Source organism: Serinus canaria, chromosome 18 (genome assembly GCF_022539315.1).
Source record: "Serinus canaria isolate serCan28SL12 chromosome 18, serCan2020, whole genome shotgun sequence".
Classification (NCBI taxonomy): Eukaryota; Metazoa; Chordata; class Aves; order Passeriformes; family Fringillidae; genus Serinus; species Serinus canaria.
Genome location: NC_066331.1, coordinates 8,232,702 through 8,254,787, shown reverse-complemented (window position 1 = coordinate 8,254,787; position 22,086 = coordinate 8,232,702). Strand labels below are relative to the sequence as shown.

The window sequence follows — 22,086 nt, the reverse complement described above, 5'->3', positions numbered from 1 at the left end:
AGCAGGGTGGAAAAGTCCTCTGCATCTCCTCTCCAACATTACAGCCACAAAAGAGTGGCTGGTCAGGAAAGGAGCTTGGAGGATCCTTTGTGCAACAAACAGAGCTGGAGAGGCACATGGAGGGGATTTATAGTCCTGACACCTGAGGTTCTACCCCTGTATCAGAGATGCTGTTCCCCAAGGTCTGCCGTTCCCCAAATTTAGGTCTGCTCTGCTGCACATGGACAGGTCTTTGCAGTGTAAATTCCTGCTTCTCCTTCTTCTTAGACACCCAGGGAGTTCTGGTCTCTCCATGACAGCCCCTTCTGCCCTCAGCCAATGCCTTGGAACCCCAGGAATGCTGAGCCTCACCACACCTCTCCCTGGGAAAACTCCATCCTGCTCCTCTTTTGTGAGAGAAGCTTGGTCAGAGAGATGGAATGAGTCAGCCAGAGAGGCAGTGACACTGCCCAGCACTCCCAAATGTCTCAGGACATGTCTGTGAGTCCTTGTAATCAGCTTTTTTTCCATAGGGCTCATCCTTAATGTGCATTTCTGGGTGCTGCTGCCTCTGCTGTTCTCTCTCTCCCTCTGACCCTTTCCTGGGCCTCTGGCTGCCGGCCTCAGCCCACGGTGTGGAGCTGGCAGTGCTTGTCTCTCCCTCCTCTGATCCCTGCTGTGTTTAGTTTGGGAGATTGTGTTTCTGCAAGCAGGACCCCCACATGCAGGGGAACGTGGCTCCCTGGAGGAGGATGCTGGGGGAGACACAGCACAGACCCCTTGCAGCTGATGCCTTCAGATTTCAGCCTTTATACTTTTCAGATTCTGCACTGGTTTAGTGTATAACTCCAAACTCCATATAAAGTGTCAGCTACTGCCTTCACATTTTGGTCAGACAAAACAATTCCTCTGGGCCTGAAACTCAAGGGCACCCTACAGCCTCAGACCCTGAAAAGTACAAGCAAAAGTGAATTTTGAGGGTACAAACTGAGAGAATATGACTTCATTACCTGAAGCTGTTATTGGGCAATTAACCCCTGATACGTAAATGGACCAAACTTAAAATTGTCTGAGAAACTCGTGACCATTGTCCATTTTGGGTGTTTAACTCTGTCTAGCTTCTGTTCTAGGCAGCCACTCCAAGGCATCACAGCCAATGCTTTTCATGCCTGCAACAACTCTAACACAGGTGTTGCAGGAAGAACCACCAGCTGCTGAGGGCACCACAGCTGGGCCAGGCTCAGCAGCTGCTGCAGGAGGTGCAACATCTGCAGCCCCATGCCCAGGCTCATCCCTCCCCAGGTCACTGCTGTGTGTGCAGCTGGCACCCCGAGGTGGGGACAAGCAAGGCTGGCACAGCCTCCCTGAAGGGTGGCTGTTGGGGAAGATGAAACAGGAAAGCCTTACAAATATGATTGCCTGGCAAAAGATTTTGAGAATATAGAAATTATAAGAGAGATTGAAATGAAAACAGCTTTGAGGTACCTTATTTGCTGAACAACTGGAAAACAATGGCATGGCCAGCTGAAAGCAATCCCCTTGTGATGAAACAACACCGTCTGCTTGCAGACAGGTCCAAGGGCCAGAGCAGACCCTGCTAGCTTGGCAGAAGGGCCCAAAGAGGAGTTTTTAGGGTTTAAAATGTAACTCAGTATGGTAATGTAATGATTCTTACAGGCTGTATGTAAATGCTGTAGGATTTGTATCTTGTGCTAGATTGGTTAGTGAGAATTAGAATATTCAACACAGAAAAAGATTTATGGTATTGTAAGGGGAACCTCGGTCTCTTACCCCTCTTATCCTCTTTTACTCTCTCTCTCTCTCTCATCCTCTTTACCACTCTCTTTACTTCTCTGTGGCTGGCAGCTCCCAGCAGGGCCCTGCACCCAGGCCCTTTGCAATAAACCACAAGTTCCAGACCTGGCTGAACTTGAGATCTCTGGTCTCCATCCATCCCAACCATCCTACCCCTGCCACTCCTACAGGTGGCCAGCTCTGTGGCTCTTCCAGGGCTGTGCTGGCACCCCAGTGCCAGGGTGGGATGTGTATGGCAGGGGGGTGTTCAGGGCTGGGGCAGGACGGGTGTGGGTGCCAGGATGTGTGAAGCTCACACAGTGCCTGCCAGGGCTGCAGCCAGGCTGAGCCAGACTCCAAATCCCTGCTTTCAGGAACAGTAAATTCCCTCAGTGACTTACGAAAGAGCAAGGAGAATAAAAAAAGCTCTAAATGACTTACCTATTTGAAGCCTGTGGGCTCTGCATTGTGTTAAACATTAACCTGCCCTTCTGAGCCAAGCCACTGATTCTCTGGGCAATTCTGAGGCCAGGCAGGCAAAGAAAAGGATTCTTTGTCAGGAAGCATTTCAGAAAATTATCCCTTCAGCCGTTTTCTGTCTCATGGTGTTTGTTTGGCCCTGCAGTAGGACGCCTGCCCCACAATTTGCTGTTTATCTTTGTGCAGTGGAGCTGATCAAACAGCCATGGCTCTGAACAGGCTGCTCCCACCACAGCAGCCCTGGGACGATGGCACAGGCACCCTTTGCACGTGTAATCACACTAATACAGCACTGGACATTGAATTCACAGAATCTCAGAATCACTGGGTTGGAGGAGACCTCCAAGACCATCCAGTCCAACCCAGCCCCAACCCCTCAACTAAACCCTGGCCCCCAGTGCCACATCCAGGCTTTGTTAAACACACCCAGGGATGGGGACTCCACCACCTCCCTGGGCAGCCATTCCAGAACTTTATCACCTTTCTGTAAAACACTTTTCCCTGATATCCAGTCTGTATTTCCCTTGGTGCAGCTGGAGGCTGTGAGCTCTGGTTCTGTCAGTGCTGCCTGGAGACAGAGCCCAGCCCCAGCTGAGCACAGGCACCTTTCAGGAGCTGTGAGAGTGATGGGGGCACCCCCGAGTCTCCTTTTCTCCAGGCTGAGCACCCCCAGCTCCCTCAGGGGTTCCTCCCAGGATTTGTGTTCCATTGCACACATGTGCACGTGGAATTGCACACTGGAGCAGGCACACGTGCACATATCCCCATAATCAAGAAGGGCAAGCTGCCTTTTGAACTCCTGGAGGTGTATCCCTGTGAGTGCTGGGTGTCAAACAGCTGTGCCCATCAGAGAGGTGCAGGAAGGAGCAGAACAGTGGGATCAGTGACCAGGAGTGGGCTCTGCTCCTGACTTTGCCCTTACTTTGGTGTACAAGGTGGGGCAAGTCGTTGCTCTATTGTTTCTCCCCCAGGACTTGTGACAATGATTTCAAAAGCACCTGGGGAAAAGGTAATATATCATTACTATTGCCTTAAAGGTGTGCTTGGTTAAGCAACACACCTTTGGTGGTTTTCAAGAGGTTTTATTTTGATGGAAGTTTTGTTGATGACAGCTTTTTCAAACATCTCCCCCCTGCAGACCCCAGCACTGGAGAGATGCAGTTCTGTCCTGCAGCCCTGGGTAGCTGTTTCGCTACAGTCCTGGGAATGTGGAGCACTCCTGAGCTGTTCCAGTGCAAAGTCTGGCTGCTTAGCACTGAATCCCCCAGTGACTTCAGCCAGCTCTTCCAGTTTTGCACTAAAGCCAGAGAGAGACTCAGACAATCCTTTTTCTCAGATCTGTTACACAGGAGATAATCTATGGCTGAGAAATGGTAAGAAATCCTGATAGGACCATATCCTCTTAATCCAGCTCATCTGCTGTCTTTTCCTGTCCCTGTGCAATGCCAGGGTTTGGGGCTGGTGACTGAAAACTTTTTTCTCTACTCTGGAAGAGTCTGAAACCAAGGAAAATCCCTTCCTATGGAATCCATTCCTTCCTTAGAGCTGGTGGAATTCCCTCACGCGAACAGGACTTGTGCTCTGCACCTCTGTGTGTGAGTGACCCAGCAGAGGGGCTGTGGAAATCATTCAAGGGAGCAGCCTGGCCCTTCCTCCAGCAGCTCAGGCTCCCTGTGCTCACTTCCCCGCGCCCTTAGAGCAAATTAAGAGCAGCTATGATTTTTTCTTCCTGCCTGTGTTTGCAATGCCCCCGGCTGATTGCATTTGTGTAATTAATTGCCCAACCTGCGTCTCGCAGGGGAGCGATCCGGAGCTCGTTCTCCCTCCTGGCACACGAGGAACAGTAAAATCCTTCTCCCCAGACCTGGGGCGATGCCTGGGGGCTGTTTTTGGGGTCCGTAGCTCTCTGACAGCAGCGATAAGTGAGGATAAGTGGGGTGTGAGCCTGCACAAATGTCTCGCTCGGTTCGCAGCCTTGACGAAGGGTTCGCAACCCCGGACGAGCGGGTTTGGACAGGAAAGAGGCGTTTTCACGGGTCACTAATGCACTTTGAACTAGAGCAGGCAGAGCAGCGCTGACCTGAGCTGCTCCAGCAGCCGAGGGCTGAATCAAATCCATGGGGTGCGCCGGGCTGGGGGCGTGAAATTCCACGGCTGGCCTTTGCTGCGGCGGCTGAAAGAGCCGGGATTTGCAGGGCGGGGAGCGGGCAGGGCCGGGCCCCGGGGATGCTTTGCGTGCCGCGGGGGTAAGGTGCAGCCGCGGGGGAGGCTGAGCCCCGCTCTTCCCCTGCCCGTGCCAGCAGACTTGGAACAGCCCTCAGCGGTGAGTGCGAGGCTGGCAAAGGTGTGCGCTCAGCCCTCAGCGGTGAGTGCGAGGCTGGCAAAGGTGTGCGCTCAGCAGCGGGAGCGGTGGCTCCGTGCGCGTCCCCTCCCCTCCGAAAGGATCGCGGCAGCCCCGGGAGCGCGCACCGCACCCGGCCCCGGCCCTGCTCCCATGTCCCAGCCCGGAGCGGCGGCATGAAGAAATCCTCGTATTCAGGTGAGCCTCCCCCTGCTCTCGCCTCTCCCTTTGTGTCTGTACTGGGAAAAGGAAAATGTTAAAGGCGCCGCAGGTACGAGGTGCACCATCCGTCCTGGCTGTGAGCGCTCTGCGGAGGGGCGAGCGCCTGTTTCCCTGGGTATAAACCAGTGGAAAAGGCTTACGAAGCAAAGCAAAGGCAGCGGGGCGGCTCGTTCCAGGCAGGGCCCGGCACTGGGCACACGGACTTTGTTATCGGAAGGCACCTGTGCCAGCACGGGTGACATCCAGCGCCGAGCGGCAGCGTGACATGGGAGCAGGGCTGTGTGTGACACTGCCTGCCCTGGGCGCTTCCAACGGGCTGGAAGAGCCCATCAATTGTCCAATTTATGGGATCCCCTCATGCTGGGGGGCTCTATTCTCTCTTCTCCCCCTCCTGGCTTTGCCAGGCTTGCCCTGTGGGGTGAGGGCATTGTGCCCTCCGCTCCTTCCTCCCTGCTCACACAGGGTGTGCAATCATTCCCGGTGTCATTCCTCTGAATTCCCCGGGAAATCCTGCCCCAGGAAGAGCCTGGTGCACCACGGAGTGGACAAGGCTCCTCTGAGAGGTGCCACAAAGCTCAGGTGCCTCTGGCAGCTCCTCCAGCTGCTGGACTTTGCTCTGCAGCTGATTTCTGCTCTGCTCCAGGCACCAGCCTGTGGCTGTGCTCTGCGAGCCAAGTTCTGCCCTGGCTTTGCCCTGGCCACTGTGGGGACACGGTGTCATCATGCCAGCGTCCTCCTAAGGCCCAAAATCGTGGGTCTGGCCACTCTTCAGGGCGCTGGTGGCAGCTGCCTGTCACTTAAGCCACATCACTACCACAGGACTCTGCCCGAGCTCAGGAGCCACAGGAGCTGGGGGTTTGGCTTCACTCTGTGATGCTGCTGCCTGTTTATGGTTAAAATTAATTAGCAGCCTTTCTCTCTTGCACGTTTTTCTTGTCTCATTAGCATTGTTGAATGGGCTGCCAAGAGGGTTTATTAGGGCTGTGTGCCGGGAACCTGAGACAGTCTGAGTGTGATGATTAGCACCTTGTAACGGATTCAATTGGGTATTAATGGTTGTGCTCTGTGTGTACGGAAAGCTGTTGTTTGTTGTGGCCTCCTGAGGTGGTTGGAGCAGGGAGAAGCAGTGTAAGGAGAGGTCTGGATACAGCTGTACATCTCTGTACAACTACATACAGAAATGTCCCAGCTGAGACAGCCACAGTACAGAGTGTCACCATATAATATGAGGAGGTTTCAACCCATACAGAGTAATACCAGATCACTTCAGGAGGCTGCAAGCATCTGCTCTTTCTTGTTCTTTACCCAAACTTTTACACCCCTGATCTCCATGCACTGCCCCTGTGTGCCCTCTGCTCCCTTGGGTGGTTGCTCAGCACCCCTGGGCACTCCATGGCTCATTGCTGTCAGTGCTGCTCACCTGCTGCTCACAGCTGCACCCACTGGGGATGAGGCTGGGCCACAGCCCCATCCCAGTGACCCCAAACTGTGCCACACACAACCCCATCCCAATCCCCACAAACTGTGCCACACAGAAAAGCTACCAGCTCTGTAACCTGGTGTTGTGACTCCTTGCAGATGAGTCCAAGGTTCCTTAGCTGCTTTGCTTGTTTGGGTGGGGCTGGGGCACTGCAAAGCCCCTGAAGTGTGTCTGGTTGGTGCCCAAACCCTCGTTGGTACAGCTGAGCTGACATCTGGGCACTCCCTTTGCTTCAGAGGGGCTGTGGTTGTATTTTGGAAACACTGCTGTGAGATTTCCCTGGTGCAGCTGTTTAAACAAAAAGAGCAGAGCTGCCATGCCAGAACACCCTGCTGGGAAGCAACAGGACAGTTTACAGCCCTTACAAACACCTCACACCTTGCAAAGAGCACAGGAAGTGCTGCTGAGCTGCTCTGGCTTGCTAAGGCTTCACTTTGGGTGCTGCCCCCAATAAATCACCCTGATTTAGGGAGAAGAATAAATCCCCCTGATTTTAAGGTGGAGGAATCAGCCCTGGCACTGAGGAGGCCACTTTGGAGAGCTGGCACCTCTGTGAGGTGGAGCCAGCCCTGCATGGCTGGTGTGTTCACAGCTCAGGGCACAGCCATGGTCACTTGCATTGGGAAATTTCCCTGGGAATCCAGATTGCTTCTCCAAGACGTGGATGTGCAGGGTGCTGCAGAGTCTCTGGGCTCTCTGCTGTCTGTCAGGGGAGCTGGGGATGTGACAAAGTCACTTCTCAGCTGCAAAAGCTGATGCTGACTGCCTCTGGCAGGCTGGAAATGCAGTGCCTGGTTGAGAAACTCCTAAATGGTGGCAAAGGAAAAAAGAAATGAGCATCTAAACACCTTTTGAGGCTAGGTACTTGTTTTGTCTGGCCTGTTTGTCCCTCTCTGGCATACTTTGGATCTCTTTTGTGGTCTGGGTCCCCCTGCACCTTGTTTGACTTCCCAGGGCTGAACCTCCAGCTCCATCCTCCTCCATGGGCAGTGCTCTCCTGTTGGGCTGTGCCCTGCCCCAGGCAAGGTTTCCTTTCCCTAAAGCACTTCAAGGGCAATCCCAACCCATCTGCTGTAACTTCTGAGCACACACCACATAGCTGGGTCGGGATGAGGAGTTTACTTTGGTGTGCCTCAGCTCTTGGGAGCAGAGAGGCTCAGTGAGACCTTTGTGCTGTAGCCACGGGCACGTGTGGCTCATCCTGGCACTGCTTTTGTTCCTGGAACTCCTGGCAGCAGCAGCAGCAGCAGGAGGGAAGAGCATGAAACAGGGATTTTACACAGCAATAACTTCTACTGAAGCCAGCTCTTACATGTGTGCCTTGGGGATGTCTGTTATTTCAGTTGCTGAAGGCAAACTTGCCCTGGAATACTACTTTTAAAGGATTTTTTGATTCTCAATTTCCATTACTCAAGCCAAATTGCATAGGCCAAAGAAGCAATGGGCAGGATTTGTGATAAATGACATGATGATTTTCAGGTATTTTCAAGGATGGTGTGAGTGGTTTTGGCCAAGGATGGTTTCAGTTTCAGGTTTATGTGAGATGCTGGCACTCACTAAAGTAAGGATCACCAGAATTACAGTACCACCAGAATTATTCCAGTGCTGATGTGTCACCCACCCTTACCTGAACTGCAGACTCCTAATTTATTGCTTAGGCACTTAGGGAGAAATAACTCTTCATATATGAGCTAAAGCTACAGGAAAAAATTACAGGAAGAACAGCAGGAGCTGTGATTCCATCACTGAAGGAGGATTTTCCCATATTGTGACTCGTAAAATGATTCCCTATAAAACATGGGAAATAGGATATAAATCAAATTGGATTTGCTGCTGCTGTCTAGAGAATTTGTGGCTGTCTCATCCCTGGAAGTGCTCTGAGGCTGGATGGAGCTCTGAGCAACCTGGTCTTGGGGAAAGTGTCCCATGGCAAGGACTGCAATGAGATCATCTTTAAGGTCCATTTCAACCCAAACCGTTCTGTGGTCCCATCTCAGCTGGGAAGTTTGAAACAGCTCTGTCCTCTGATGGTTGGTTTGGAGTGTGCAGGGTCCCATCCTGTCCCTGGAGGTGGCACCACGGGGCTCCTGCAGGTGCTGTGCACCTGTGGGCAGGTAAAGGTGTGGGGGGTTTGTGCCCCACCAAAGGGCTCTGGTTTGTGCTCCAGGACATGCAGGGAGGGAAGAGAAGCACGGGAGCTTGTCACTGTCACATTTTCTGAAAAATCCCTTCCCCAGGATTTCTTCTCCTGGGAAGCTGAGAAGCCTCAGAGAAAAATGAAAACAATAATAATCTGATTGCTTCTCCTGTGTTTGCTGCTTTGGAATGTGGTTGGAGATTGTTTACCAACTGGTCATTGTTTCATTGGTTTCATGTGAATTGTTTTTACTTAATGGCCAATCACAGCCAGCTGTGTTGGACTCTGGACTCAGGAGTTTTCATTATTCTTGTGAAGCCTTCTGTCTGTATCCTTTATTTTTTAGTATAGTTTGGTAGTAATATAATATAATATAATATAATATAATATAATATAATATAATATAATATAATATACTATAATATAATATAATATAATATACTATAATATAATATAATATAATATAATATAATATAATATAATATAATATAATATTGTATCAGGCTTCTAAGAACATGGAGTCAGATTCTCAATTGCTCCTTCGTGCTGGGGACCCCTGCAAGTACCACAGGAGCTCCTGCTGGGCTGGCCAGGAGCTGTGGCAGCACAGGGACATGTGTCACAGCAAGTCCTCATCTAGCACAGTGAGGGAGTCCATCAAAGCAGGCCTGCACAGACCCAAAATAATCCTCAGGGGCTGTCACTGGCCAAGCTCTGTGTGCTGGGGAGGCTTGGTCCATATCTGGCTGTAGCTGGTCTGAAATGGGCTGGAAAATCTGAGATTGGGTCTTTTTCAGGCTGATACTGCAGAGGGAGACCTGGTGTGGTTCCCTCAAAGGCTTTTAACACCCTGCCATAAAAGCTGCTGGGTGGGGCAGGGGTGGCCTGGTGTCTGCAGAGCCCACTGTTTGCTCCTGAACCTCACCCCATCTCCTGTCACTGAACTGGCACTGGCTGTGTCTGAGCTGGGGAAAAATCAAAAGAGTTGTTAGACCTGATTTTTTGTATTTTTTTTTCCTCTAGTTCTCTGGCCAAGCTGCAATACCAAGGAAAAAATACTGCTTGGATCCAACAAAAACATTCATTTAATTTTAGATTGTCCTTTGGAACAGAAATTCAAAATAATTTGTTTTGAAATACATTAAAAAAAAAAAAAAAGAAAAGCCATTGTTGTTCTGCTCAAACTCTCAGCTAGCTCTTACTCCCCCAAACTTGCTTTGCTGGGCCAGTGAGAGTGAGGGGGGGATGTGAAAGGAAAAAAAGGGTGAGGAGAGAGTTTTGGAGCCCATAGCAATACCAGGGTGGAGTGGTTCCCCAGGAGCACCTGGGGCTGTGCAGGCTGTTCCTGGTGTGGGTTTGTGGTGCTGTTACCTGGTGCTGCTGAAACAGCAGGAAGGAAAATCCCCAGCACTGCCAAATGAACTTGTTTTTTGGTAATCCCAGAACAGCAGGAGGCTCCTGCACAGACAAAGGGCTTTGCATTATTTTCAGGATGCTGAAAGCTCTGCAGGTTAGCTGGGTCAGCTGCCAGGAATGATCTGCATCACTCAGATCCACGTGAAAGCTGCTTGGTACCAAACATCCACAGCTCCTCATCCTTGCTTTCAGCATTCATACCATTGTCACCAACATGTTCTATGAAAAACCCTTTCCTTAGGATTTTTCCCTCCTGAGAAGCTGAGAGGCCTCAAGAACAAACTGTAAACAATTCTTATCTGCTGCTGTGGAATGCAACAGGTGGATCTGTGATTAGTTTCATTTGGTTGTTTCTAATTAATGGCTAATCACAGTCTACATGTCTAGACTGTCTCAGTCAGACACAAGCCTTTGTTATTCATTCTTTTTCTATTCTTAGCTTAGCCTTCTGATTAAATCCTTTCTTCTATTCTTTTAGTATAGTTTTTATAATATATATCATAAAATAATAAACCAAGCCTTCTGAAACATGGAGTCAAGATTCTCATCTCTTCCCTCATCCTAAGACCCCTGCAAACGATGCAGTGTACCATAACAAACAAAATGCTGTTCCTGCATGGCAAACCCCTGCTCTTTTTTGGACAACCACATCTCCAGCTTGTCCATACTCACCTCTCACATTTTTGAACCAGTAAGGAGCAGCTCACTGCTCACATTCACAACAGTCACACATTTCTCTGGTGGGTTTTCACCTCCAGTTCCCTTAATTCTTTTACTGGTTTTAACCCCTTGATCCATCACACGTGCTGCTCCCTGCTCTGCCACTTCCCCATTGCTGCACACGTGCAGGACAGGGATTTTGATGTTCCCACTGGCTGCTGCCCTGGGATTGTTGTTTGAGCTGTAACAACATTTAAAGATGCTCAGAGAGAGCAGCTGCCTTTGTCCAGAGTGCTGGGGGACCCAGGGAGAAGCAGGCATGTCCTTCCCAGCCCACATCCCTGAGTTCCTCCATGGCTGGTGTGTGCTGGGGGGCAGAGGTACAGCCCACATTTCTTATATTCCTACAAGAACAGGGCAGTGCTGCTCCCAAACCAGCACTATGACTAAGAGGCTCAGGTCTGCACTGTGCAGTTAATACCTAAAACAATGACCCATTCTTCTGATTGCTTTTAAAAAGAAAAAGTTGTATTCTTCAGAGAAATAGCTTTCTAATCCTCCTGTCCTCTCTCGTGGTAATTTTCCTGAGTGTTACAGATTGTTGTAACCTCTGCTGGATGAAAGCACCTTGATCTCTGGACAGACTGTTCTGCAGGGCCTCACAGAGGGTTTTTGTGGCTCAGCAGATATCAAGAGCTGTTGATGGCACTTGGCATCAGTCCTGGCAGACTTTCCTCAGCCCTTCCTTGCTGCAAAACCCGAGGTGGGACCGTGAGAAGCCCAATCAAAAGGCACAATTGTTTTATTTTACTCCTGTGCTGACAGAATGTATTGCCAGGGATGTAAATGCAATGTGCCATCACATGTTTCTGATGGCTTGTGATGATTGATGGGACCTTGTTAATGAGGAACCCTCCTGTGGCAGCATTGTGCTGTGCTGGGGTGGCCACATCAGGGCTGTGATGGGCTTGGTTGGGTGTTCTGCTCCTTCCAGGCTTGGTGGCATGTGTGGGCAGGGGTAGAGCTTTGCTCCAGGTGGGAAAAACATCCCAACATCTGTTAGAAAACAGTCTGGAGGAGCAAGGAAATCCAGCCTGTGGAGGAAGACAAACAACAAAAGACAACACGCAGACATTTGCAGAACACAACGAAAGCTCCTGTGGGGCCCAGGGGGGAGATTGCTGATTTCTGCTCCCCCAAAACACCCATCCTGCTCCTGTGGTCACTGGGCTGAGCAGGGAGAGCTGGTGGCCCTGGGAATGGGGAGATGCTGCAGGGACACCCCAAAGAGCAGAGCTGACAGTGAGTGGGGTGCTTTGCCTGCACCTCTTAGACCAGGGGTGTCTTGGGGTTTGCTGCACAAGCTGTGATCCAAATCCAGGGAAAAGTCTGTGGAAGGGGAGAGGGCTTTGCACTGCAGCCATTTGTGGGGATTTAACCCATGGGACACAGGTGGGAGGCCAGGGAGCTCACACAAAGCAGGCAGAGGTGACCTGCAGGGGACACCTGTCCATTGGGGTGTCACAGCCACACCAGGGAGTTCTCCTGGCCCCCTCAGGAAGAGCAGCTGTGCTCCTGCAGCCCTGGCTCCCTGTGGAACCACAGCACTGGGAGAGGCAGCACAGCCCCTGGTGACTCAGCCTGTTCCCACAGTGACTGCCTGGTGACAAGGACAGCCCAAGGCACCCTTCCAAGGTCTGTGTTGCAGAGGGGACAGCCTGGGAAGCTGCTTCCTGCTGTGGCACTGCTCAGGTGAGCCTCTCTCAGGGCTGGCATCCATGGGGATGGCACCAGAGCCTGGCAAAGGAAAGGTTTTGCCCAGTGCTGTGACACTTGTGAGAACAGTGACTGTGCTGGGCAGGAAGGGGGTCCTTGGGAAACTCCTTGAGTTTCAGCACTGATCACTGCACTGCACACTCTGAGGCACAGTATCAGTCATTCCCATGGCCTGAACTTCTCATTTCAGGTTCCAGTCTGATGGCCAGAGCATGTCACTGTCCCCTCAGTTTCCCTCAAACACTGTGCTGCCTCCCTGGTCAAACAGATGGAAGTTAAACTGGAGGGATGATTGCAAGTTGGAACTAGCAGCAAAAAGGTTTTTTTCCTGCCCTTTGTCCATGCCAGATGAGTATTATTTACAGGAAACACTTTGTACAGCTTCGAGATTTGTTTAGAGAAGGAGTGTAGGGGAGGAGACAGCTAAAGGCAGAATGGAAATTAAAAAGGTCACAGTAATGCTCCAGAAAATCCATAATTTCCTGGAGTGGGAGTGCTGCTATTCTGGGCACTGAGGCAAGAGTGGAGCTCGGGCTCCAGCTCCTGGGGGAGAGTGTGCTGAGGGACAAAGTGCCTCCCTTTGGGACAGGCTTGGCCTCATGGGGCTGAGCCCAGAGCAGCTGCTGGGGACAGAGGGACAGAGGGTCCCTGACACTGTCTGGTTCCCTCAGCTTCCCCAGAGTCACGTCCCTGGTGGCCCTGCCAGGGGATCTGGGAGCGCTGCCGGGAGCAGCCCCCGGGGCACGTTTGCTGCAGGCTGATGTGATCCCGGGGAGTGGAGGCTGCCTGCAGCTTTGTGTGATGGGGAGAGTAAACAAAGGAAGCAGGATGAGATACCCTGAGCCCTGTGGGGTGACTCAGTGCCGAGCTGTGAGTGCCTGGGCACGTACAGAGAGGAGCTGCTGAGGAGAACAGATCCTGGAGAGGGACAAGTCAGGACAAGGGGCTTGCACAGGACAGCCCAGGGAGGGGACAGGGGTTGGTCAGGCTCTGGAGGCTCTGTTTTGCCTCCAGGAAAGGCTGAAAAGGAGCAAGTGTCACCCACCCTGGCTGGTGGGAGCCCACCCCCTGAGATGGGGGACTCAGCCACCAGCACCCTGGAAAGGTCTTTGGGCAAAGGTCACCCTTTGCTCTCTGCATTTTCACTTCCCTCACTCTCCCAAGATGACTTTCAATTAAATTTTAAACCTAAAAGCAAAATCTAGGTACATTTTAATCAGTAGGGATGAGGATGGAACATTCTTTGCCAGCATGGGATTTAATTTGAAGCATTGCAGTTGATGATGTCACCAGACCAAGCCTGATTCTCCTCGTCCTCTTTGCTTTGGGGAAGGTTTTCAAGCTCACTGATTTTCAGTGTTCTGGTGATAGAAGTCACATGTGCTGCAGTGTCCTTATCTGAGGTCAGTTGTTAGAAATCCTTCAATCCAGACCTTTCTCATGTGTTCTTGCAGCCCACTCTGCCTCATGCAGGGCTTTTCCCCCTCTGGTGTCCTGCCTTCACGTGTTTCAGAGCACGCTTTATAAAACCAGTGATAATGCTGAGAAATGTGAGTTTGACTTGTGCCCAAACTGTCTCAGAACCACCACGCCACAGGGTTTCAAGTGCTTGTTTATTTTAATTTATTGATTTATTTTTGTTAGCAGGTAAGCTGTGACTCTCAGAGCTGTTATCTGTGAACAGCTCAGGCCAACCTGAGGGACTGCCATTACTGCAGCTAATTACCCTTTGACATTCATCTCCATTCAGCTCCATCTGCATCTGTGAACACTTTCCCAAATTGCTGTTTGACAAGTGAGATGCCCCAGTTGTGGAGCCCCACATCTGAGGGCTGGGGAAGGCTCTTGGTGCTGTGGCTTGTTGGGGATGTCGTGGCTTGGGTGGTCTCCCCATCCTGCTTGGCAGCTGCAGCAGGAGGCTCTGAGTTATTTCCCCTGGTGGGATTTTGTCAGATAAACCTCTCAGCAGTGATGTGGAATGCTCTGACAGCTGATTCCTGCAGTTGGTGTTGGGAGCAATGAGTTCATCTGGGCAAGGATGAGCTGAGCCCTTGGGATCCATCTGGGGAGGGTTCAGAGCTTCCTCTGCTGAGCATGGTCCTTCATGGAGCAGCCACTCTGCAGGAAATCATCATCCTGCAGCAGTGTTTTAAACACATCTCTTTTAAATACATGTGGAGGGGAGGAGGGTGTCTGTGGCTGCGTTTTGTGTGTTTGGCTTTGCTTTCAGAGCTCATCGTGGGAAAAGCAAGAGCCCTGTGCTTGAGCTGTGATGGAAAGGGAATAGTAAAAAGATGTTTCATAATTTGTGTGGATTAAAGTTCAGATCTTACTGAGCCTTTCATCTCCTCTGGGCCCTGAATACAAATATGGGAATGGAGATGAGGCAGAAAAGGCTCCCATGGCAGTGAGCTGGGTGCTGGTGAGTGCAGGGTTTTCATTAAACCCTTTTATAGGCTGCACCTCTTCCTTGTGGATGTTTTGGGGCTGCTGTTGGTGAGGCTGTAACACAGGAGAAGGATCTGGAAGGTTGGTACAGGGCATAGTCACACAGCTCCTGCTGAGCCAGGAGCTAACCCTCTCCTTACTCCTGGTTAAAAATGAGCAATGTCCTTGTCCCTAACCCTGTGGCAGGATTTCTGTGTCCAGAGCCCCTCCAGGTGATGCACAGGCTGCTCCTGGGAGGCACACAGGGCTCAGAAGTGCTTCCCACAGGTCAGGTGTACACAGGAGCCTGGGTCAGTGGGTGGGAAAGGACAAAGGACTGGCACAGGGAGGTGGCAGGGCGTTGTTGCAGGGAGTTAAGGAGGCTGGAGGCTCTGTTTTGCCTGTAGGAAAGGCTGCATAAGAGCAAGTGTCACCCACCCTGGCTGGTGGGAGCCCTCAGCCTGGCCAGGTCTGTGCTGGCAGAGATGTCCCCAGGTGTCCAGGAGCTGTGGCTTTTCTCCTCCCTCCTCACCCCCTCCTCTGTGCTGCCTGGGGCTGCCCAAACAGGCCTTGCTCTCCCCAGGGCTGCTCACGCTCTCCTGCTTCCCATCTGGAGCTGCCCTTCCTTGAATTCCTGGGGGAGCAGGGGGTGCCAGGGTGGGTTTGTTTGTGCTTCTCTCTGAGCAAACACCCCCAGGTGGCAGGTGGCACCTTGTCCCCTTGCAAGGGGCTCAGAGGCCACGGCAGAGCCCTGACTTGTGCACACAGCCTGCAGGAGCTGCAGCCCTGCTTGGGGCAGGAGGTGCTCATGAACATCCTCATGGGGGGCATCACAGGGGCAGGTACTGATGCCCCAGGTTTTAGTTTTTATATTTCTCACATGCTGTGCTGCTTTAGTGTGTGGGTCTGAGCTTCACATCAGGGGATGGTGAGCTCTGTGCACAGAGCAGGGAGACAAAACAATTCCTGCTCCAGCTGGGCACCAAGGACAAATGATCCCAATCTCAGCCCAGGAGCACAAACCCCGTGGGCTGGAGAGAGAAAAACAAGGGTGGGACTGGATGGGCTAAAGCTGGGCTGGGACAATGAACTGCAAGGTGGGAATGGAGCAGAGCTGATCCCAGGGAGAGACCTCGTGAACAGGGGCCCATTTTTTGTGGCCATCTTGGGTCTTGCTGCCCAAGGTGGATCCATGGAGGCCTTTTCATAAATCCCTGCTTTATTCTTTAACTCTGTTCAGCCTCTGTTCTAGGTCAGCCTGCACAAGGCACCAACACAGCTCTCTTCACTCTGGTGACAAGTGACAGGACTCAGGGAAATGGCTGGAAAGGGGTCACAGCACTGAGGCTGTCTGAGCCCAAGGAGCATTTGGACAGTGCTCTCAGGGACACATTGGGGTTCTTGGGGTGTCCTGTGCAGGGCCAGGAGTTACACTTGATGATCCTGATGGGTTATTTCCAGCAACAATGTGCAAGCAAACCCTTGGACTGGGGCTGCTCTGCTGGCACCTGGAGCATCTGTGTCCCCCTGGGGAGCCAGGGCACAGCACAGCAGGGTTGGCAAAGGGACCAGTGCTGATGGAAACCATCTCCTGGTCTCATTTACAGCACTCTGACAGCCTGCCTCCCACCCCTCACTCTGCTGTCAGGTCCTTCCCACGTTTACAGGCACCTGCCTGGAGTACCTGTCACCCTCAGCTCTTCCTCCAGCTGATGATGACACAGCCTGGCAGTTCTGCCCATGTGGGATGTGGATCTTTTATAGGAACCTCCCACAACCACTGGCTTGAGTCTGGTGTGGAAATCAGACCTTTGTGCTGGTCCTTGCCTGGTCCCACTGTGTCCTGTTTGAGTTTTTCACAGAATCATAGGACATGCTGAGCTGGAAATAACCCACCAGGATCATTGAGTCCAACTGCTGGCCCTGCACAGGACACCCCAAGAATCCCAGCATGTGAGAGCACTGTCTAAATGCTCCTTGGGCTCAGACAGCCTCAGAGCTGTGACCCCTTCCCTGAGGAGCCTGTTCAGTGCTCAGAAACCCTCTGGGTGAAAAACTGTTCCTCATATCCCACCTAAACCTGCCCTGACTCAGCTCCAGCTGTTTAATGAGTGCTGTCACTTGTCACCAGAGTGAAGAGAGCTGTACTGATGCCTTGTGCAGGCTAACCCAGAACAGAGGCTGGACAGGGTCACAGAACAAAGCAGGGATTTATCCCAAGGGCAGCACCAGAGCCCAGCCAGGGCTGCCCCCAAGATGACCCAAAATGGCCCCAAAATGCCCGGCCGGGCACGGGGTCTCTCCCTGGGATCAGCTCTGCTCCATTCCCACCTTGCAGTTCATTGTCCCAGCCCAGCTTTGGCCCAGCCAGTCCCACCCTTGTTTTTCTCTCTCCAGCCCACGGGGTTTGTGCTCCTGGGCTGAGATTTGGATCATTTGTCCTTGGTCCCCAGCTGGAGCAGGAATTGTTTTGTCTCCCTGCTCTGGGCACAGAGCTCACCATCCCCTGATGTGAAGCTCAGACCCACACACTAAAGCAGCACAGAATCTGAAAAATAGAAAAACTAAAACCTGGGGCATCAGTACCTGCCCCTGTGATTCCCCTTGTTAGGATGCTCATGAGGCTCATCCTCAGCCTCCTCTCTTTGTTTGGCTGTTGTCCTTTTCCAGAGAATTTGCATTAATTTGAATTCTAATAATCTGTAAAGTTTCATCCTCACTTGGGATTGCCATCATCTTTACTAACCTCTCTTCCCATTTCTGGTGGGAAAGGGATGGTGGATCCTTAGGTCAAAACACAGCTGGGAGGTCAGACTTTGCATTAAAAGCTGCCTTGACATAGCCCCTAAGAGCACCTTGGAAGCATCCAAGCCCTGTTACCTATAGATTGTGGGCAAAATAAGACTATAAACCAAGTAGAGACCTCTGCTTTGGGGACTTTACAGCCTCCTCTGCTTTTCAAATCATGTCATCACAATCTCTGCAAGATTAAGCACTGTTTCAGCTGCAGGGTTTTTTTTAATTTCCATTTCTCATGGAATAAACTGATGGTGACAGATGCCCAGGAGGTCTCCAGGAGCCTTGGAGGTCACTGCTTTGTTTAGACACAGGGAATTTAGGGACTGCAGGGTGACAGTGGCCCCTGGAGAGGGATGTGGATGTCACCTTCTCATGGAGCACTGGTCTGTGTGGCAGTGACCTTCTCTGTGCCTGCAAACCTGGGCAGAGCCTACAGAGGGGCTTTGGCTTCCTCCAGGGCATCCACTAAATATAAATGGATAAATAAATAAATATTTCTATATATAAAAATATAAATGGATAAATAGAAGTGGATAAATGTGGCCTTTTTCCTGGGAAACAGAGGAACAGGCTGTCTCACTGGGTTTGTGGGGGGCACCATCAGGTGCCCTGAGCCCTGCTCCTTGTCAGGTGGTGCAGATAACCCAAGTGCTTCCTATTCTGGCAGCTCATTCAGACATTGATCTCAGAGCTGAGGGAGATAATTTCCTGTATTACTGGAAAAAAACAAGGTGGAATTTAATTTTGCTTGAGTTGAGCCATCTCAAAGCATCTCTGAATCAGAGCTGATCCCTGCAGACTCTCTCCAGCAGATGATTCACCCTGTCTTCCTGTTGGAACCCTGGTCATGGGAATTTCAGACTTTCTGTGCTGCCAGGCACTGACCCCCAAGGGAACATTGCATTGACCTGGGGCCATGGAGAAGCTTCCAAAATGGAATGACAGAACTGGGATTGTGAGTGAGGAGTTTGAATAGAAGTGTGTGATATCACTGGGTGGGAAACTTGGAATTTAAGGGTTGAGAATATGGTAATATATACAGAGCAAGATGGAGGTTTTAGGGCAGTGGCTAGTCTTCCTTCTCCTTCTTCTCCCTCTTCTCCTCCTTCTTCTCCTTCCCCTCCTTCACCTTATTCTTCACCTTCTTCTCCATGGGTTTGGGTGGTTTTGTGTAATTGGATAAAAAAGTCCTCATTGTGGGCCATGGGTGGTTGGTTATTGGGTTAAAAGTGAAAATAATTGAGGTGTCATTTCTTAATTGGACATTTTATCCTTCAAAGGCCTTGTAGAGAGAGAGATGGGGCTCCATTTTTAGTTTGTTAGAGTGAAGTGTAATAGAACTCAGGGTTTGTGAGACTGTAACAGAGATCAGAACTAATAAACATCTGAGTGCAAACAAGAAATTCCATCTTGTGCATTTAATCCCAACCCTGGCAGAAAAGAACCAAAGATTCCACATCTTCCCCCTCCACCTGGGGCTGGAGGTGACTCAGTGCTGCAGAGCCCAGCTCCTGGTGGCCGTGGCTTCCAGGTACTGCTGGGGTGAGGAGTCAAACCCTCTGGAGATCTCAGGTTCTGATCCCATCCTTCCTTAGGCACTAAAGCAGGTGGCTGCCACCTTTCAGCCAGCATCAAACGTGTGGTGGCTGCTTGGTGTGGCAGCAGCATCTCCCTGCAGCTGGGGCTGCTGCCCCTGGCCTGCTCAGGGCACGGCTGGGTGAGGGAGCAGCTGGGGCATTCTGAGGACAGGCACTGTCACAAATCTGATGTCTCAGACAAATGCTCTTCTCTGGCTCTGAAACTGCTCACAGAGAGGTGCTTCAGTGGAGAGGAAGAGGGGTGCCAACAGGAAGCTGGCTGAGACAGCATAGAAACATTTTCTGCTCATGATCTCAGGCTCTGGAGATAAGGCTGGAATTCTGACACCCCCCAGAGCATCCTGCCTTGGTCCCATGTCAGTCCTGCAGCTCAGCGAGGGGAGGGAGGTCCCTGCCTGGATGATGCTCCTGCCAGGGGTACAAAAGGTGGTTTGGGCTGGAGGGATGTGGCAGTGCCATGGATCCCCTCTGGACAGGAGGTGCTGGAGTGCTCAGGCTGCAGAAGATGCTGTTTGTGAAAGGTCAGCTCCTGTAATGAACTCTGACCATGGTGTTGGGGCCATCAGAAGTGGCCTGAGCCTCCAGACAGGGAAGGACTCTCAGGTGTGTCTGGCAGCAGGCTGTGCATGCCCCAGGGCAGGTTTCTCACTGGGTGGATCACTCCTTATGGCACAAGGTGCCTGTTCAGGGGCTCCACCTGATGCCTCAGGTTTTGGCTTTTCTATTTCTCACATTCTGTGCTGCTTTAGTGGGTGGGTCTGGGTTCACACCAGGGGATGGTGAGCTCTGTGCACAGAGCAGGGAGACAAAACAATTCCTGCTCCAGCTGGGCACCAAGGACAAATGATCCCAATCTCAGCCCAGGAGCACAAACCCCGTGGGCTGGAGAGAGAAAAACAAGGGTGGGACTGGATGGGCTAAAGCTGGGCTGGGACAATGAACTGCAAGGTGGGAATGGAGCAGAGCTGATCCCAGGGAGAGACCCCGTGCCCGGCCGGGCATTTTGGGGCCATTTTGGGTCATCTTGGGTGCAGCCCTGGCTGGGCTCTGGTGCTGCCCAAGGTGGATCCATGGAGGAGATCCTTTGAATAAATCCCTGCTTTGTTCTTTAGCTCTGTCCAGCCTCAGTTCAAGGCCAGCCTGCACAGGACATCACACCTTGCTGGAATCCCTGCTTGGCACAGCGCGAGGGCTCGGCAGTGCCAGGGTCAGTGCACCAGGGTTTGGCTCACTCAGGAGGAGCAGCAAGTGCCTTTTTTGTGGCAAGGATTTGCATAGTGGAGACTGAACATCTGGATTGTTGGGGTGAGTGACTGGGGGGGTTCTGGATGGGGCCCAGGGCTCCACTGCCAGCTCCGTTACATCGAGCGCGCCACATTCCACGGACAATGCTGCCTTTCACCAGACCCACAGAATAGGCTTTGTGCCTCCTGTGTGAGCCCTCTTTCTCTCTAGAAAGGCTTCCTCAGAGGCTGCAGGCACTGCTCCACGACTTGGAATGGTTTTCACCTGTGCCAGGAGTGATTTCACTCTGCCTTTTCCCAGGGCTGGGCTGGTTGGTGGTGCCAGGTGCTTTGCTTTTCCCTTAGCAGCTGGAGAAGCCCATGAGGAGAAGGAGTTGCCTTGGGACCTCTTGGTAGCTGGAGAGAGTTGTGTGTAATCATGGAGTAGCATCAAGAGGTGTTTTTTATATCTGGGCTTTATTTAAATGAACACATTCCTAATTTTCCTGCTGCTCTGCTTTAGTCCACGGCTTAGCAGAAAGGGAGGTGCTGGGTCTAGAACTATTTTGTTCATAGAATCAAAAAGTATTCTGAGATGGGACACACAATGTTCATCAAGTCCAACTCCTGACCCAGCACAGAACAGCCCCAAAATCCCCCTGTGTGCCTGAGAGCATTGTCCAAACTCTTCTTGAACTCTGGCTGGGTTGAGGCCATGACCACTGCCCTGGGGAGCCTGTTTGTGCCCCACCACCCTCTGGATGGAAAATCTTTTCCTAATACCCAGCATAAGCCTCCCTGGCACAGTTTTTGCTGTTTCCTTGAGGCCTCTCACTGGTCACCAGAGATAAAAAATCAGGGCCTGCTCCTCGTCCCTTAAAGAATTTAAAGGACAACCCAACAGGATATTGGCACTTACCTATTGATTCCACATCTTGTTTTTAAATGAAATTACTGCTTCTGTGCTGGGGATCTCTGGTGGGTTCTGGGGCACAGCATGGGCCATGGGGAGCTCTGGGAACCTGGCCCTTCATTAAATGCCTTGAAATGGTTTATAGAGAGAGTCTGGGGGGCAGAAGGGGAGCACACAAGAAATTTAATCTTGGAGTTGACAAGATTAAACCGCTCAAAGACAGAGCTCTCTCTTCCATTTCCAAGTCAGAAAGACCAACCATGGGCCCAAAGGCAGCTGCACGAGTGGTTTGAGGGTCACCTTGTAAGATCCAGATGGAATTATACTGAAGTTTGTAAAGGCACTTCTGCAAACTCCAGTGAAAGCTGATCTGCAGCATTAGACACTCAAATATGTCCCAAGTTTGGCTGAAGTTCTCTTCCAACTTCCCTGCTGCGGCCACTATTAAATATAATTGTAAGATACAAGGAAAAACACCAAAGAATGTTATTAGTTTATGAGACTGTGTTGCCTTGGCTACTTCTGAGAGGAGAAAACCCTCAATTGTAAGAGGCCAGGGCTTCACTGTAGTCTCAAATTGTAATTTCCCTTCTCTCCAGTTTAAGGACAGCGGACATTATCTCAGGAATCTATAGATAGTGTCTGAGTCATTCTTTAAAGTACAGCTAAAATGTAAAAACATTCAATAATATAGCCCTGCAGCTCCTCTGACCAGGGGAAGTGTTTTACACCTCATTTTACAGGCAGGGAAGAGTATGTGGAGGAGGAAAATTACGTGCAGAGAGTCATGCTGGAGTCCTGATGGTGGCTGAGCAGTTCTGACTCCTCTGCTTGCAGCTGG

At 51.3% G+C, this 22,086-nt stretch overlaps 1 protein-coding gene across 2 annotated transcripts in view; it reads left to right on the top strand.

Moving 5' to 3' along the window:
* Positions 1-4,441: 4,441 nt before the first annotated feature.
* The window catches only part of SEPTIN9 (septin 9), a 156,041-nt gene continuing 138,396 nt past the window's right edge, over positions 4,442-22,086 (top strand). Inside the window, exons 1-2 of one of the 2 annotated variants that reach the window (XM_050981279.1) lie at positions 4,504-4,597; positions 4,640-4,792. In XM_050981279.1, the coding sequence (XP_050837236.1) occupies positions 4,771-4,792 (22 nt within the window). In that variant the 5' untranslated portion in view covers positions 4,504-4,597; positions 4,640-4,770. Of the gene's footprint in view, positions 4,793-22,086 lie in introns of both variants that reach the window. The other variant, XM_050981278.1, reaches the window with a different exon arrangement.